At 39.3% G+C, this 17,459-nt stretch overlaps 1 protein-coding gene across 1 annotated transcript in view; it reads left to right on the plus strand.

Annotated features, from left to right (window-relative positions):
- Positions 1-13,569, plus strand: part of LOC307119571 (NXPE family member 3-like) — a gene marked incomplete at both ends in the record, with an annotated part of 28,913 nt that extends 15,344 nt beyond the window's left edge. The window contains 5 exons of the mRNA XM_079805913.1: positions 3,211-3,626; positions 3,714-3,784; positions 6,649-6,864; positions 10,912-11,252; positions 13,372-13,569. Coding sequence (XP_079662039.1) covers positions 3,211-3,626; positions 3,714-3,784; positions 6,649-6,864; positions 10,912-11,252; positions 13,372-13,569 — 1,242 coding nt within the window. The remainder of the gene's footprint in view (positions 1-3,210; positions 3,627-3,713; positions 3,785-6,648; positions 6,865-10,911; positions 11,253-13,371) is intronic.
- Positions 13,570-17,459: the final 3,890 nt, after the last annotated feature.

A 17,459-nucleotide genomic window follows, 5' to 3' on the forward strand; every position in this document is an offset into this window, starting at 1 on the left:
CGGCGTCATGGTCCCCTGAGCTGCCTGCTACACCATAGTCCCCTGAATGGCCTGCGCCTCCATGGCTTCCGGAACTGCCAGGTCTGCCCATGCTCCACAGCCCAGGTCCACCCATGCGCCCCGACCCAAGTCCGGCCATGCTCCATGGATCAGGCCAGCCATGCCTGGTCCTGTTCCCCCGCCATCCCTCCCCCAGGACCGCCCTCCTGGACTTTTTTGGGGGGGATTGTGGAGCTTCTGGAATCCACTCCTTAAAGGGGGGGCTCTGTCACATGTGCTCTGTGTCTGTCCTTGGACTTTTACGTTGAAATGTTTCCTGTGCTTTATTTTGTAGTTCTTTGTAGTTTTTCATGTTGATTAGTCTCCCCAAGTGTATCTTGTTTCCTCGTTACTGTTGTTAATCTTGTTTGCCCATGTGTATATATAGCCCTTGTGTTTCATTTGCTCTCTGTCAATTGTTGAATGTTATGGCCCCTGTTTTCAGTTACCTTTTGTTCCTTGTGTTTGTTAGCCACTTGTTTCTTTATTAAACCGCTGCACGTAGATCTATGCCTCAGCCTGCTCTCAGCCCAGGTCTATGTATGTATGTATGTATGTATGTATGTATGTATGTATGTATGTATGTATGTATGTGTTCTGTGTGATTTATAAGCATTTTGAAAAGTGAGGACATGGGGAACATCCCGTGTATGTGTGTACGTACGTACGTACACACATACACATACACATACACATACACATACATGGGACGTTCCCCATGTCCTCACTTTTCAAAATGCTTATAAATCACACAGAACAAGTTTTTTTTCACAGAAAGTAAACTGCACAGTCTCCTGTGAGGGGTAGGTTTAGGGGCAGGGGCAGTGTAAGGGGATAGAAAATACGGTTTGTACGGTATAAAAACCATTACGCCTATCAGTGATGCGCGGGTTGATCCAAAATGAGCGGGTGCCCGCGGCCACCCGCGGTTATCCGCGGTTACGAGTCATCCAAAAATATTTTTAATGATATTCGGGTCACGGTCGGTCGGATCGTCAATAAATCCTTATTTACCTTTTGAATGTTGAGCGTTATTAACTTTTGAAGAAATGCTGACGCGGGACAAAATGCCCGATTTCCCAGAACGTTGAACTGAGCAATGCCATTGTACCATTTTAATAGGCTACTTTTAAACGCATTTAAAGTCAGTTTTATGTATTTTCTGAGAGGGGGCGGGATTTTTGTTGGGAAAGTCGGGGGAGAGACGCACACTTCGATTAGACTGGATAAACACATGCAGCATCTTAATTGTTAAGAAAATTAAACGAAATAAATGAATAAATCAAGCCTGTATTACATAACACTAGGCTATATCACACAGCATTCAGAAAAATAACAGTTTGCGCTCCTAAGGGCTTTCACACTTTTCCAAATGTGGGCTGATGAATTATTCAAGCCGGGTCGAAACATAAACATCGCGTTCATCAATAATATGCATCTGGAGCTGAAATGGAAAATGATGGGCCGCCTCAAGAACTTCCTGCTCTCGCTGCTGCACCTCTGAGCGCACCACGTCAGGGCCTGAAACATTTTCTCAATGGCCCAATGAGCTACGATGAGCATTTACTACTTTTAAAAAATGCGGGTCAGGAAGCGGGTCGGGTACAATATTTTCTTCTTTTTTTTTTGCGGTCCGAGTTGCGGGCGGGTTAGTTGAAAACGTCGGTCGGGTGCGGGTTGTTTATACATTGACCCGCGCATCACTGACGCCTATGGAATGTCCTCACATTTCACAAAAACAAACGTGTTTGTGTGTGTGTGTATATATATATATATACACTAGGGATGCCAAAATTCTCAATATAATATTGAACCGTTCGGTACGGCCTTCACGGTTCAATACGCGCTTGTGAATTGCGGTTTTTCGGTTTTGCATTTAATTAATAATTTTTCTACTAATTCTATAATTTGACTCCATCCCAATATACTGAACCACGCGACATACATTCACATCACACGTTAGTGGTGGAGTTACACTCACGGAACACTAGTTATTCACAATCACGAAAGCTCATTATTTGCATGCGTTTTACAGCCTTGCCGGTTAAACATGCGCTTTTCCGAGCGCGCGCACTAAACGCCTGTCAAACACGCGATTACTGGACTAAGTCGTCTTACTTCGCTAATACTGTCAAATACACACAAGGTTTACATAAACACAGTAGGTTATGTCTAAAGTGAAAGTAAAATCTGCGTGTGTCTGTAGATTAGATGTGTAGAGGTCTTAAATTTACAACAGCGTGCTTTCCTTAAAGGGACAGTTGAACACGTGAACACGCTGTACTTAAAGGGACAGTTCACCTCTAAAATGATGCCATTATTTACTCACTCTAATACTGTTCCAAACCTATATTAATTTCTTGATGACAGAATTTTCATTTTTGAGTGAACTATCCCTTTAATGTTAATACAACAACAAAAGACAAAGAGAAAATCACTCAATGCTCTTGACTGAAAAACTTTAATACAGTAGGCTAGCTTTAATAAGAATCATGTATATTTTATAGTGAAGTCTATGTAGTGTTTTAATTTTATATTTATTCATTTGATTTCATACTTAAATGCTGCTGTACAGCTCTGAGCTGCCAGTGTAAATCTTTATATATATTTATTGTATATTATACAATACACTAGGAATGTGTACAAGGGTTTTTAAGTAAAGTTTTAAGTTTAAGTAAGGTTTTTCAATTCTTTTAAAGGGGCTATATGCAACTTTTTCCCCAAAATAAACGTAACAATAGCCTTTTTATTTTACCATTTATGACTCAAACATCTCCTGATGAGCATACTGACACCTTGTCCGCTCACAGTGGGTGCACCTATAAGCCTGTATCCTATTTTTCCTATTTTCTGTCGGGTCGGATTTTTCCTGCGCTGTCTGCGGATGTGACGTCACCACCGCTGCGAGAGCGAGCAGAAAATAAGAGCAGTTCTGTTTTTTGGCCACAGGTGTCAGTCGCGAGTTTAAATTTCAGAAAAACGCATATAGCCCCTTTAAGTAAAAGAAAGAAAGAAAATAAATAAATAAAAAAAATTGTATTTTTTCTCCTTAAAGGGTTAGTTCACCCAAAAATGAAAATTCTGTCATTAATTACTCACCCTCATGTCGTTGGACACCCGTAAGACCTCCGTTCATATTCGGAACACAAATGAAGATATTTTAGTTTTTAGGCGAGTGTGTACGGGGAGGTTGTGGATCACCGTAATGGAACTTACTCTGTTGCTCTTCTTCTGCCTTGGGAAGGTCAGGCACAAGTTTATGTACGTCTAGAGCACTCCAGTGAGGTTGTGCAGATTCTTAAAAAATACAGGGATTCCTCATTCCCACGCAGCCACTATATTGGCCAATATGAAGGGCCAGGACCCAATAAAGCCAGGATCAGAGAAGAAGTACAATGTAATCTGAAATGGGGGGCAGATGGAAGTTGGATTAGAGGCAACTGCTGCTGTGAGTATAAGGATGTAAAAACAGGGACGGTGTGGCAGTGTGAGAGACCGAAGAAACTTTCTTGTAACAACCTGGCTCGTCATTCTAGTGGGAAATTAGAAAGCCCATTAAGTCCTTTTGAGAAGCAATTTTTCACACAGTAAGTGGGAAATGGTTCAAATCAACTTCTATAAGAATTGTATATAATCTATAAGTGTATAAAATGTGTTTTTTTCTTTCTCCACAGGGCATTAACAAATGTTGCTATTACTCAAGACACACAAATCATTAATGTCCTTCCCAACACTGCAGGCATTGGTATGTTCACATATGATCTGTGTACGTTTTGACCATTTTATTAAATATTTGGAAAGGAATAAATAGAAAGGAAATAATGACTCCTTTTTCATTTAGCAAACCAAAAACAAGAACTCGGCTCATATTTGCTTTGATTTTGTCATAATTCTTTCGAAATAGTAAAATGTTAAAACATACACAGAGAGATGTCATCTAAAATCAAATGTAGTTACAAGAAAATGCAGAAATTGCCAGAGATGTATAAAGTACTAGATACACATACTTGAGTAAAAGTACAAGTTCCTTATCAAAAAAGTGACTTGAGTAGAAGTTGAAGTGCTCTTTAAGCACCACACTTAAGTAGAAGTACTAAAGTATTCAACATTTTTTGTACTTTTGTATTGCAAGTAGCTTATTTTAAAATGTAATACTCAAGTACTGAAAGTAAAAGTACAAGTATTGTGTTACGTAGTTATTAAAGAAAGTAGTCAAAAGTTTGAACATCATATTGTTTTTATTATTTCAAATGATTAAGCTAAAGGACAATCACAATGTTGGTAAGTAATTGTTCTACATATTGTCATATAAATAACCTGAAAATACTGTAGTTCATTAAGATTAAATCTTACTATAACCACTCTTACTAAAAAAAATGGGGTAAGCGGTCTATATTCTCATTTCAAGAGGTGTTCTGAGTAAATGATTTGTTTGTAACACTTTACAATATGGTTTGATTTGTTAACATTACATTAGTTAATGTATTAGACTAATAACTAACATGAACTAACCATGATCAATACATTTGTCACTGTATTTATTAATCTTTGTTAATCTTAGTTAATAAAAATACAGCTGTTCATGTTACTTCACAGTGCACATTAACTATGTAAACAAATAGAGAGCAATTTGAGCGCAATTTGAGCGCAAGACCCTCGTGTTGTTTTAAAGACAGTGAATGCGCGCTCGCGGGGCTCTCTCGCGCGCTTTCTCTCTCTCGCTTTCTCTCTCTCGCGCTCTGTCTCTCTCTCGCACTCTCGCGCGCGCTCTCTCTCTCATGCGCGGTAATGTGGGTTTGGAATGGAATGATTCATAACATTTTTATAATTGTAACGAGTAACGATGCAGCACATAAAAAAAATATCGGAGTAAAAGTATTAAAGGGGTGGTAAAACACATTCTTTTGAAGGCTTGGCTGTGTTTGTGGGGTGCACTGTAACATGTGTTCATGCTTCGTTTTAAAAAAAATTGCCTTATTTGTCATATATTTGACCTTTATTCTACACTGCTCTGTCCCTCCTTGTAAAACGGTCTGATGCTTTCCGGGTTGTATGAAGCCAGTCCCTCAAAAATACGCAGTGGGCTCAGATTGGTTAGCTGGCCCAGTGTGTTCTTATTCGCTAACCGCAGTGCACGTCGGAAACGTCACGCCCCTTACCGGAGGCTGTTCAGTATTAGAAACAACGGCGTCAATAAAACCATATGAGCTCGAATCAGACCCAGAACATTTGAGTGAAGATGATCGAGCAGAACCTGTTCAGTCCTCGAGAGTAAAGACTGCGGATCTATAATGATCGCTACTGAATGGCACTTTAACTTTTGTATTTTTAGAACGATTATAGCCAAATATCTGTCGCAAGAACTAACGTTAACCCAAAACGAACACTAAGCACTGACTTTAGTAAGTTAGCCAAATCACACACAGAACCATGTTTAGCATGCCTGAAGATAAACAATACATAAAAGCTCTAATCAAAGAATCATTTACACTAATGCCAGGTTCGCTGTTGAGATTTTAACGTTAATGTTTGTAATGTTAGATGTTCGTCGGATATCGTTAAGTATGAATGAGCATTTAACAGACTGGTTTGCAGAACAGCGTTGTCATCTGTTTACTTCCTTGCTACAACCTATTACAGGAAAACACATCGATGAAAAATAAATCAGACTTACAGGTTGTGGCCCGTGAACAGCTTCTGTTTGTAAATCCAGCTTTCAGGACAAGCCGTTGTGCATATCCTGTATTGAACTCGCGAAGTTTGTGGAAGTTTGTGTTGTCCTCCGTGAAATGTGCAGCGCGCGCGTCGTGCATCCACGCACCGGCAGTGTTTTTTTCACGCAGCTGAGGTTGTGCAAATCTGGCATTGAAATCGCGACGGTGGATGACGGTGGATGTTTTCCTCTGTTAGATGTGCTTAGATGTTAGATCTCCTCTGCAGGGAGCCCTGCGCGCGCCTGATTCCCCGCTGACTCAAACACACGTGCATATAACATGCTGTATGTTAAACGCTCTGCAACGCACCCCCGTCCCTATGAAGGCTGAACAGAGCAAGTACCCCAGACCTGCAATCCGGATGAAAATAACAGCGTTTCCTCGGCATCGCGGCAACAACACTCCAGCCTACTAACCACAACAGCGCCGCGATACAAAATGGCCTCACCCCCCCTTATTTAATATTCTCGGAGGAGGGGTTTATGTAAATATTGAGCCTGGTGATGTCAGCAAGCCCTGGAGGAATGTGTGTAGTCGCCTACTGGCCGTTTGCTGTAGTTCTTAGAAACTGATTTCTTTAAAAGCAAATATCTCCCTTTGCTTTAAACTTTGAACGTTGTAACTTTGCAGATGTTGTTTATGCTCAAGCAGCAACATTACACGCTAGCTAAAGTTAGAATAGTGAAATCGTGGTTTACCACCCCTTTAAACTCATCGAAAATATGTACTGAAGTAAAAGTGGAAGTAGGAGAAAAAAATAATACTCTAGTAAAGTACAGATACTGCCTTTTAGTACTTAAGTACAGTAGTGAAGTAGTTCTACTTCGTTACTATACATCTCTGGAAATTGCACAATTACAACACTGTCTTTCAAGTAAATGTTTCTTTGCTTTAGGCACAAAACAGAGATGCATATCTGGCATGACGACACCTGTTCCTGCAGGGTTTTATCTGAACGATGTCTGGAATTCTTTTGTATGCAACACTAGTCAGTTCAGTCCTGCACAAATGGAAAATTGTCTTAAAAACAAGATTGTCTATATGTTGGGAGACTCTACCACAAGGCAGTGGTTTGAGTATTTAGAAGGACATGTGCCAGGCAAGTTATTCAGTGACATAAATGGCTTTGATTTGGGGCTGACTTTTATGTTATGTTATGTTATGTTATGTTATGTTATGTTATGTTATGTTATGTTATGTTTGTTATGTTATGTTATGTTATGTTATGTTATGTTATGTTATGTTATGGCTTCATAGCATGGATGTATGAAACAAACATATAGAGACCCCACAAAGTGAAGTTAGTCCTGACAAAAGCCCATGCAGTATTTGTTTGCAGATGCTACTTGGTATATTTTGTATCTAATGCAATGACACATTCATAAATCAGTGCGACTTAAAGGGTTAGTTCACCCCAAAATGAAAATAATGTAATTTATTAATCACCCTCATGCCGTTCCACACCCGTAAGACCTCTGTTCATCTTTGGAACACAAATTAAGATATTTTTGTTGAAATCCGATGGCTCAGTGAGGCCTGGTAGCCAGCAATGAAATTTCCTCTCTCAAGATCCATTAATTTACTAAAAACATATTTAAATCAGTTCATCTGAGTACAGTGGTTCAATAATAATTAGGGCTGTCAAAAGATTAATCGCGATTAATCGCATCCAAAAACAAAAACTCTGTTAATTATTATTTATATATAAAAACACACACATTCATGTATATATTTAAGAAATATTTGCATGTATATACTGTATATACATTTATATAATCTATAATATATATAAATATAAATGTTTTATATATAAAAAAAATATATTTTTTAAATATAACATGCTTGTGTGTGTATTTATATATAAATAATAATTAACAGAGTACACACACATATATTATGTAAACACAAACTTTTATTTTGGATGCGATTAATCGCGATTAATCTTTTGACAGCCCTAATAATAATATTAGGGACAATAATATTTTTTGTGCGTCAAAAAAAAAACTATACGAAATAACGACTTATATAGTGATGGCCGATTTCAAAACACTGCTTCATGAAGTTTCGAGCGTTATGAATCAACGTATCGAATCAGCGGTTCGGAGCTCCAAAGTCATGTGATTTCAGCAGTTTGGCGGTTTGTCACACACGACCCGAGTCATGATTCGACACGCAAATATACACAAATCATTAATGTCCTTCCCAACACTGCAGGCATTGGTATGTTCACACATGACCAAGGAAATAATGACTCCTTTTTTATTCAGCAAACCAAAAACAAGAACTCGGCTCATATTTGCTTAAATTTTGTCATTAATTCTTTCCAAATAGTAAAATGTTAAAACATACACAGAGAGAAATGTCATCTAAAATCAAATGTAGTTACAAGAAAATGCAGAATTTGCATAATTACAACACTGTCTTTCAAGTAAATGTTTCTTTGCTTTAGGCACAAAACAGAGATGCATATCTGGCATGACGACACCTGTTCCTGCAGGGTTTTATCTGAACGATGTCTGGAATTCTTTTGTATGCAACACTAGTCAGTTCAGTGCACTAATGGGAAATTGTCTTAAAAACAAGATTGTCTATATGTTGGGAGACTCTACCACAAGGTAGTGGTCATACCGCTCCGAAACTTCATGAAGCAGTGTTTTGAAATTGGCCATCACTATATAAGTCGTTATTTTGTTTTATTTTTTCACCAAAAATATTCTCGTCACTTTATAATATTAATATTGAACCACTGTACCCACATGAACTGATTTAAATATGTTTTAGTACATTAATGAATCTTGAGAGAGGAAATGTCATTAATGGCTATGCAGGCCTCGCTGAGCCATCGGATTTCAACAAAATATCTGAATTTGTGTTCTAACCCTTTAAGAGATAGTTCTCCAAAATGTTAAATTCTGTCATCACTTATTACACTTGTGTTGTTCCAAACCTTTTCTTTATCCCATGGAACACAAAAAAATATGTTTTTGATTTTTTTTTTTTTTTTCCTTTGAAAATCTGCGGGGTTCAGTGTTGTTAGTGTTTTACGGTGCAAGCAAGGGAAGAGAAGCAGAGGATCTAAATTTCAGCAGATTTACTTAATTTACAAAAGCAAAGGCAACTCATAAGGCAAGAATCAACGTAACAGCTTTATTTATGCAAAGACATTACATGACAAAGAGAAGAGCCAAACTGAGGGCTTAAATACATGGCTAAAAGAGCAACCAAACAAGACTCAGGCGAACAAATCAATTAACCAATGAAAATAATGAGAAGTAACCATGGAAACCAACTAGCAGCTGGAGCAAAGGAAACATGAAATGGAGGTTTCTGGACCTAACAGGAACTACATGAAGGAAACATGGGAACCAAAAGGAAAAACAACACTCCACTCCGGAGAAAACGGTGATGTCATCAGCTCATTTCAATTATCAAGGACCTGGAGGAGCTGGTAAAGGGAGAGACCAAGGAGGGGATGATGGAGAGAGGAGCCAAAGAGTAGATGCTGGAGGAGAAAACAGAGGAGCCATAGAGCGACCCAGAAGAGTGTTCAAACAAAGGGCCACGGTGGAAAAGTCCAGACAGAACCAAAAGGAATTTTCGACAAAGGTGGAGCCACGAGAGGTGGAGACCCAGGCAGAGCAGAGGAGACAAAGACCAAGGGTGACACCGATAGACTGGAGGGCCAAGGTAGAACCACAGGCTCATGGGACCAAGGTGGAGATGATGGCTCGGGGTGCAACCGGTGGGAGTGGGAACAACAGTGGAGCCAAAGGGGAAGGAAGAGCCTGGTGGTGGGAGGCATAGCCAGAGGCCCAGAAGTATGTGGCTCAACAAGGGTGATGACTGATCAAGGCAGAGCCGGCAGGACGAGGGAACCCGGCATGGCCTGAGGGATGACAGACTATAGTAGAGCCCAGGAATCGTGGAGCCAAGGTAGAGCCAAAGGACAGGTCAATCCTTCGTGGTGTGGTCAATCCAACGGAGGAGTGTCCGGCCAGTGAAACAGTTCGAAGGAGCATGTCAGTGTTTTTGCCAATACTCAGTTATGTTGCATTGCTTAAAGTATTACTTGCTAGAACAGGGTTGATTTTGAATGTGCCCTCTTTCTTCCCATTTTCCCTCCCTACTCTAGCCTGTGCTACACTGAGAAATGTACACAGACTTAGTATTTCAGGCACTTTTTTGCACTTATTTGACTCTCCATGACGGATCGCTTCCTGTACTCCCCAGTTGTAAGTCGCTTTGGATAAAAGCGTCTGCTAAATGCATAAATGTAAATATAAATGTCAAGGTGGAGTCATGGGCTCGGAGGCCCAAAAGTGGAGGTTAGGGGACCCTCATACCAAATCAGATCTGGGATCTTGGCAGCCTGAGATGCAGCCAGAGGTGGAGGGCTGGACAAGGCCAGCAAAGGTGGGACTAAAAAGCTTGAAGGTGTAGTCAGATGGAGTGGGAGGCTGGGCAGGACCAGCAGCGATGAAGGCTCGGGCTCTGGGTCTGTGGTGGGCTCTGGTTTATTGTTCATGCATGCAGGCTTATCGCCATGTTAGATTTCCAATGTCTGGTAAGTCCAGAGGGCCATAATAATTTTCTCGTACCCCAAAAATAATATTTTAGTGTGGCATAATCAATATAGGAGCACTTGGCTGACTCACAGACCCTGGTAGAGTATACCAACAAAGGAAGAGCTTCTCGGGCGAGGGCAATGAAGGCAGCTGATAGATACAACTTTGGTCCTTTTTTTCTGTCAAGTTGCAGGCAAGGGAAGAGGAGCATAGGATCTTAATTGCAGCAGATTTACTTTATTTACAAAAACAAAGAAAGCAATACAGAAGCCAAGAATCAATGTAACAGCTTCACTTATGCAAAGACAATACAGGACAGAGAAAACAAGCAAACTGAAGGTATAAATGGATGGATAAACAAAACCAAACAAGACTCAGGTGAACATAATCAATTAACCAATGCATAGAAACCTACTTGCAACGTGAACAGAAACTAAACACATACAGTAAAGAAAACATGGGAACCAAAGGAAAACAAAATTGTTTTGTGTGCCCATGCTTTTTGGGGCTGCTGTATACAATAAGCAAAAGCAACTTTGTAAAGCTGTTTAATAAATTAAAGCAATGATTCTAATGTATGTTTTGCTTTTTAGGCATAACAAGAATGGACCTCCACACTCATCATAAGGGTGGACCCCTAATGGCTGTAGAGTTGAAAAATAATATCATTGTTCACTGGAGGCTACACAGTGTTCCTTTGCGATTTAGTCATTTGATCTTTACCAATCTACATTATATCGACTATGATATTGATGAAATAGCTGGTGGTCCTTATGCAGTCCTTGTTTTCACATTTGGTGCCCACCGGGTTTTTCACCCAATAACATTTTACGTGCATGAAGTGGCCAAAATCCGTCAGTCTGTTGTTGCACTGCTGAGTCGTGCACCAGAGACCACCGTCATCATCAAGTCTGTAAATACTGCAGGAGTGAAGGTACAATTGCTCATTTTCCAATCCTACTCCATTTTCAATAGTTTTCTATCTTGTTTTTATGATAATATTCATGGTTAATCAGAAAATTATACATTTGTTCTGCTATATTTTATTGAAAGTCTAGAAACCCTTAAGTTAAAAAATGCTTAGTACATGTGACCTGTCATGAAGACCAGTGACACAAGTCGGCAGCACAACTTTCGAGCTAAATGAGAAAGAAGCGTTTTTATTCAAAATTGATGATTTTCACTTTTTTGCACAATCTGTTAGTTGAGATCACGAAGAAGCTTCTCCGTGTTTGAGATGGCAGTATTGGTATATTTAAAAGCATACACTTTGAGGTTGAAATTGGCTTGTTTTTCTGAGATTCTAGCATGCAGTAGAGGCGTGTTTCTTTTGTTATTGCCCCGGGCCTCTAAGGGAAGCGTGGCTCAGTGTTGCCAAGTCCGCGGTTGGGCTACTTCAATACTGTTGCTGCGGGCTGTTTTTCATGTCCGCGGGTTGAAGCGACCCCAATTATGGGATATTTAGCCCCGCGAACGCACATTTTTGTAGGCAACCATGCCATAAAAACCACATATTTTACCTCCCAAATGCGGTTTTGGGCTAGTTTTGAGTAGCAATTGTGTGGGTTTTGTTGTGAAAACCTGGCAACCCTGTTTCCCGCGTGAGGTACTTTGTGTTGTACGTTGCCACGCGCGCATACGGTACCTCAGCATTTCACAGACACACTGTGAAATATTGCAAAAATAGACTGGTTACATGAGCTCTTTTCAATAAAATCCATGCAAAAGTTAATATCAGATCATTTTAGAATACAATAGGATGTACCGAATATTCTTCAGTTTTATGCAAAACAGAAATATGACAAATAGAATATCAGACCTCTGTCATATGGCCAAAAATAAATGCAAAAAAAAAAAAGCTGGACCTGGAAAGTCCTTGAAAGGTTCTTGAATATGAAGTTAACCAAGCTGTGGGAACGCTGTATTAACAACTATCCAAACTGTTTTAGACCTAAAAGAGTCTTTGTAGGCCTATGTTACCCTTAAATGTCAGAACAGAATCAGAGATTTTTTTTTTCTTAAAGAAAATTGTACTTTGCATATTATACTATAAAAACACATAATTATAGTTGATTTTAGTTTATCATAGTTGATCATAACTAGAGATGAAATGGCATGAAAATTTCATTTCATGATTATAGTGACCAAAATGATTTACGTTTATCACAGAATCCTGTTCAAAAAGTCCTAATGCTACACAATGCATCCCGTTGGGTCTGTCGTTGCTATGCAACCATGCAGCTTTACAGGGGGGAGCTTTTCGGGGGGGTATGGCTTATCTAAATGAGATGTAAATGAGCCCTATTGTCACTCCCAGCAGGTGAGAACTGCACAATGTTTAGAGGTTGTTTTCTCCCTATTAAGCTTTCTTGAGTGCCTACTTTCAAATGGCCACAACTTCTCCAAATATTATCAGATTTCCACGTGTTACACATTGTTGGAAAGCTTGGAGACTACACTTTCAGAATAAAAATGCCCCACTTGTGTCCCTACTTTCCGTGACTGGTCACATATTTAGGCATCATAGTATTTAGGCAACACACTTTTTCCAACTGATGTAAAATTCCTTCCTTTTAAGAGATCATTTATTCAAAAATGAAAATTCTGTTATCATCTACTCATCCTCGTGACATTCCAAACATGTATGAATGACTTTCACCTGAAACACAGAAGAAGAGGTTTAGCATAATGTCCAAGCTCTTACAATGAAAGGAACAATGAAAGGCCGCCAAGCTGTAAAAAGGACTATAAAGGATCATAAAACATAAAGTAATCAATTTGGCTTAAGTCTTCTGAAGCAAAATGATAGTTCTTTGAGAGAAACATAATGAAATGTTAATTTTTTGCATGGAAATTAGCCTCTTGGACATTTTGCTATAAATATAGACCTAAAAAAAACATGAGTATGAGTAGATGAATGAATAATTTTTGGACAAACTGTTTACTAGATAAAAGGGATAGGTTTATTGTCATTTCTACGGGTTAGGAGAGGTATAGAATGTGACATACAATTAAGTTTTTGTTCATTTGTTACTGATCTGTGTTTGTTACAGAACATTTTTCAAAGTGATTGGTATGCAATGCAGCTGAACACAGTGATGCAGGAGATGTTCAGAGATATTGATGGAGTAATCTACATTGATGTCTGGCAGATGACTTCCTGTCACTATCTAACTGAGGATCTTCACCCAGGACCTGTTATCATTGCTAATGAGATCGATGTTTTTCTCTCTTATATCTGTCCTTCCTAATAAATTCAGACAGATATACATACAGAGAGAGATGATATACATACCACAAACAGATGGGAGGCAGGGAGGGGATCCCTCTCAATCAAAATCTGTGGCCCAGAACTTAAAATAAATAAATAAAATAAACATAAATGTGATGTGATGCGTAAACATACTTCTGGCATTTGGTTGATAGTTTGTCCATGTCGTGGTATAGGTGTCAAAGCTACATTGAAACTGTAACTTCCCTTACGAAAAAGAAGTACACTTCAAGTTCATTTTTATGAAGTATACTTAAGTAATGTTCAAGTATATTTTAAAGTTTATTTTATGTAGTAAGTATACTAATATCTGTCACAGTTCAATGAGAGAGGAGTCAAATGCAGGAATGAGTGATCAGGGGTTTAATAAAAAAACAGCAGACAAGGCCGTGAGGTAGAGGAGGAGATGACGGTTCAAACGATAGGCAGGGACAAGGCACGATGACAAACTGAGGGAATGGCCACTGAGACCAACCCAGGGTGAGAATAGGCTGGTGTGCTGTTGTAGAAGTCTGAAGCACCAGGCCAAAGGATGCAGCGAGAGTCAGACAGGATCACACAGCACTAGTGGATAGACTCACAGGGCACGGTCAGGCATAGCACCGGTCTTGCTGCTTGGCAGAGAGAGGAAGCAGCCAGAGAAGCTCAGCATGCAGGGCAGGCCTGGAACAAACAGGAGACCCAACAAACACAAGACAAGGCAGAGTAGATAGCAGAAACTGGGGAGTAACTAGGGATGTTACGTCTGACACCGACGCTCCGAAGCATGCTTCAAACACGAACGGTCCTTGCAATGAATCACTGCTTCGGAGCTTGTATCATTACGTCACTAGTCACGAGAAAATGACTTCTGAAGCAAACACACTGGTTCACTCCTCTAGTGAACTACCTGACTGCTTTGACAGCCCAATCCATTGACAGGTTTGAAACCTGGCAGCTGAATTTCTTATAAAAGTGAAGCCAAACCATGGCAACACCGTGGGTTGTAGTAGTCGGTGTTAGGATTGGCGTTATTGTTGAGGAGAGTGGATTGAGTTTATTTCAGTGTCACCCTCTGCCACATTTTTTATTATTTTATTTTTATTATTATTATTAATTAGAGAACATATGAACATTGTTACATAAAAACACGCATCAAAGACAGAAACTTCAAAAACCCTCTGCTACATTATACAAGTACAACCAGTTACACAAGCACATCCTTTTCAACATACAAAAATAGCAGTCCCACCAGTTAACAAGTTATACTGAGTTATGCGTTCTATTTTAATAGAAACCATTAGAATTTCTGTGATTGTTTCCAACTTTTTTTAAGCTGGTCTGATCTTCTGTCCTTGTCTAAAGAAATAATTACACACACACACCATGCTTAATGTTTTATTATCAAGGTGAACACATGAAATTTATCAGTATCTGTAAAATTCACATAAATGAGTTTCACAGCACTAACACTGTTTCAGCTTTGATCGCCTCGGTAAACACGTAATAAACGGGGCGTTAACATATAAGCCTACTTGCATTTTATGGTTGTCAGCTTTGTTGCATTACATTTACTTCACCAGGAGATGGTGCTGCAATTTCTATCTGAATGAAGCTTCGAGTAATGAACAATTTTCGACACAATTGTATCAGAAAGCAATAATGCTTCGACACACTTTATTTGGCCATCACTAGGAGTAACTAGAGAAACTACTAGCAAACAAACTATAACAGCACAATGAATAGTAGGCATCACATATACATAATGAACCAGCAACATATGAGGGAAAGAACACACTTTATAAAGGGAGCAGAAAACATGAGGAACAGGTGAACGCACTCAGAAAAACAAGGAGCAGAGAACATGAGGAACAGGTGAACACACTTATGCTGCGTTCACACCAAACGTGAATAGAGCGTCAAAATCACGTCTACCGCGTCTAATTTGACACGTGAACATTTTGAATCCATTCGCGCGTCCGCGGCGAATTGGACGTGCGTAGAAATTGAGCGCTCAAGGCGCTCCAGGAGAAATATGTCATAAAACACCACTCTGTCTCTTTTCATTTTCAATAAAAATATATATTAAACATTAATAACCACACAAATGTGGTCCAGGCAACTCCTACATTATCTTCACTGCATGTACATTTAAATATCCTTAAAAAATAAAGTTATGAAACTTCTCTTTGCCCTCAGTCAAAACGATTTGGCAGACAACAAATTGTAGATTCATGACACCAAAGATCGCCCGTTAGATCTACACAAGATGAACCACTACAGGACATCTCAGTCCCTCCAGAAAAATGCGGCTTTTTTTGTGATTCTTGCGGGCAAAAATCCTTGATTATGCGGCATGTTTTCTTAAAAAATGCGGGATATTTATGCAATTTTATGCGATGAAATTGTGGGAACTTGCAAAAACTGCGGTTTGATGAAAAAGAGAAAAAAAGCACTACATCACAGAAAGTGCTGGGACTATTTAAGTTCTCATCTTGTTTTATTGAAGACCTTAATAATGGCTCAAATTTACAAAACATTGAGTCAAAAAAGTTCTGTAGCTTTACAAAAGGAATATGCTACAACTTGAAATATGAATAAATAACTTCCTGTTTTACAGAGCTAGCTTTACAAAACAGACATTTGAGTGCTTCCAATGCACAAAGTGCAATCTCTTAAAGGGTTAGTTCATCCAAAAATTTAAATTCTGTCATTAATGACTGACCCTCATGTCGTTGGACACAAATGAAGATATTTTAGTGTAAATCCAATGGCTCAGAAAGGCCTCCATTGGCACAATGTACACTCTCAAGACCCATAAAAGGTACTAAAGATGTCGTTACAAAATCCATCTCACTACAGTGGTTCTACAATAACTTTATGAAGCAACGATAATAGTTATTGTGTGCAAAAAAAAACTAAATAACGACTTATATAGTGATGACCGATTTCAAAACACAGCATCATGATGCTATGAATCAGCGAGTCGATTCTTGATTCGGATCGCGGGTCAAACTCCTGAAATACGTGACTTGGGCGATCCAAACCGCTGAATCCACTCATTGATTCATAACGCTTCAAACCGCTGAATCGACTCATTGATTTAAACGCTTCAAACCACTGAATCGACTCATTGATTTGAACGCTTCAAACCGCTGAAACGACTCTTTGATTCATAACGTTTCGAAGCTTCATGATAAAGCTGTGTTGTGAAATCGGTCAGCACACCGGGAAACTGCTTTGCGCGTCTTTTGCTGTTATTTTTGTTGGCAAATGGGAGTTTGCGCTTCATCATGGTTTCACCGATATCCATGTTTCTCCACGGGGTTTGCAGCTTTTCGATGACTTTCACGTCAGGTAATTACGTCACTTCAAAGCGTTCCCATGGCAATAGGGGGAAATGGAGGCTCTTGTGTGAAGTAAACAAACATTTTTCAACTTTCTGCTAATATATATATTACTTTTTTTGCAATGAAAATGCGGGGATTATGAAATCATGCTAGCCCCGCATATTTTGCACGCGGAAATAGGCAATTTATGCGGCGAAAATGCGGCATATTTGAAAAAATGCGGCCCCCGCATGAATATGCGGACTTTGGCTGATTATGCGTTAAATCACGCGATCGCATAATCGCGTTTTTCTGGAGGGACTGGTCAGCGGCAAACGTCAAAAGGACTGGCCGAGGAAAGGCTGCTCTCGCCGGGGTTAATAAGCACTGAGTGCCCGGTGATCGCCTGGATCTCACAACTCCAAAAACACAAGATTGTTTTTTTAAATAGGCACTCTCTTTATAAATAAACCACAGACTTGAGCTTTAAACAACTACATTCTCACCTGAAAAAGTCTTAAAACTACATTTTTTGACACAATAGTAGTATTTTTAAATTATG

Source organism: Gobio gobio (genome assembly GCF_949357685.1).
Source record: "Gobio gobio genome assembly, chromosome: 23".
NCBI classification, from domain to species: Eukaryota; Metazoa; Chordata; class Actinopteri; order Cypriniformes; family Gobionidae; genus Gobio; species Gobio gobio.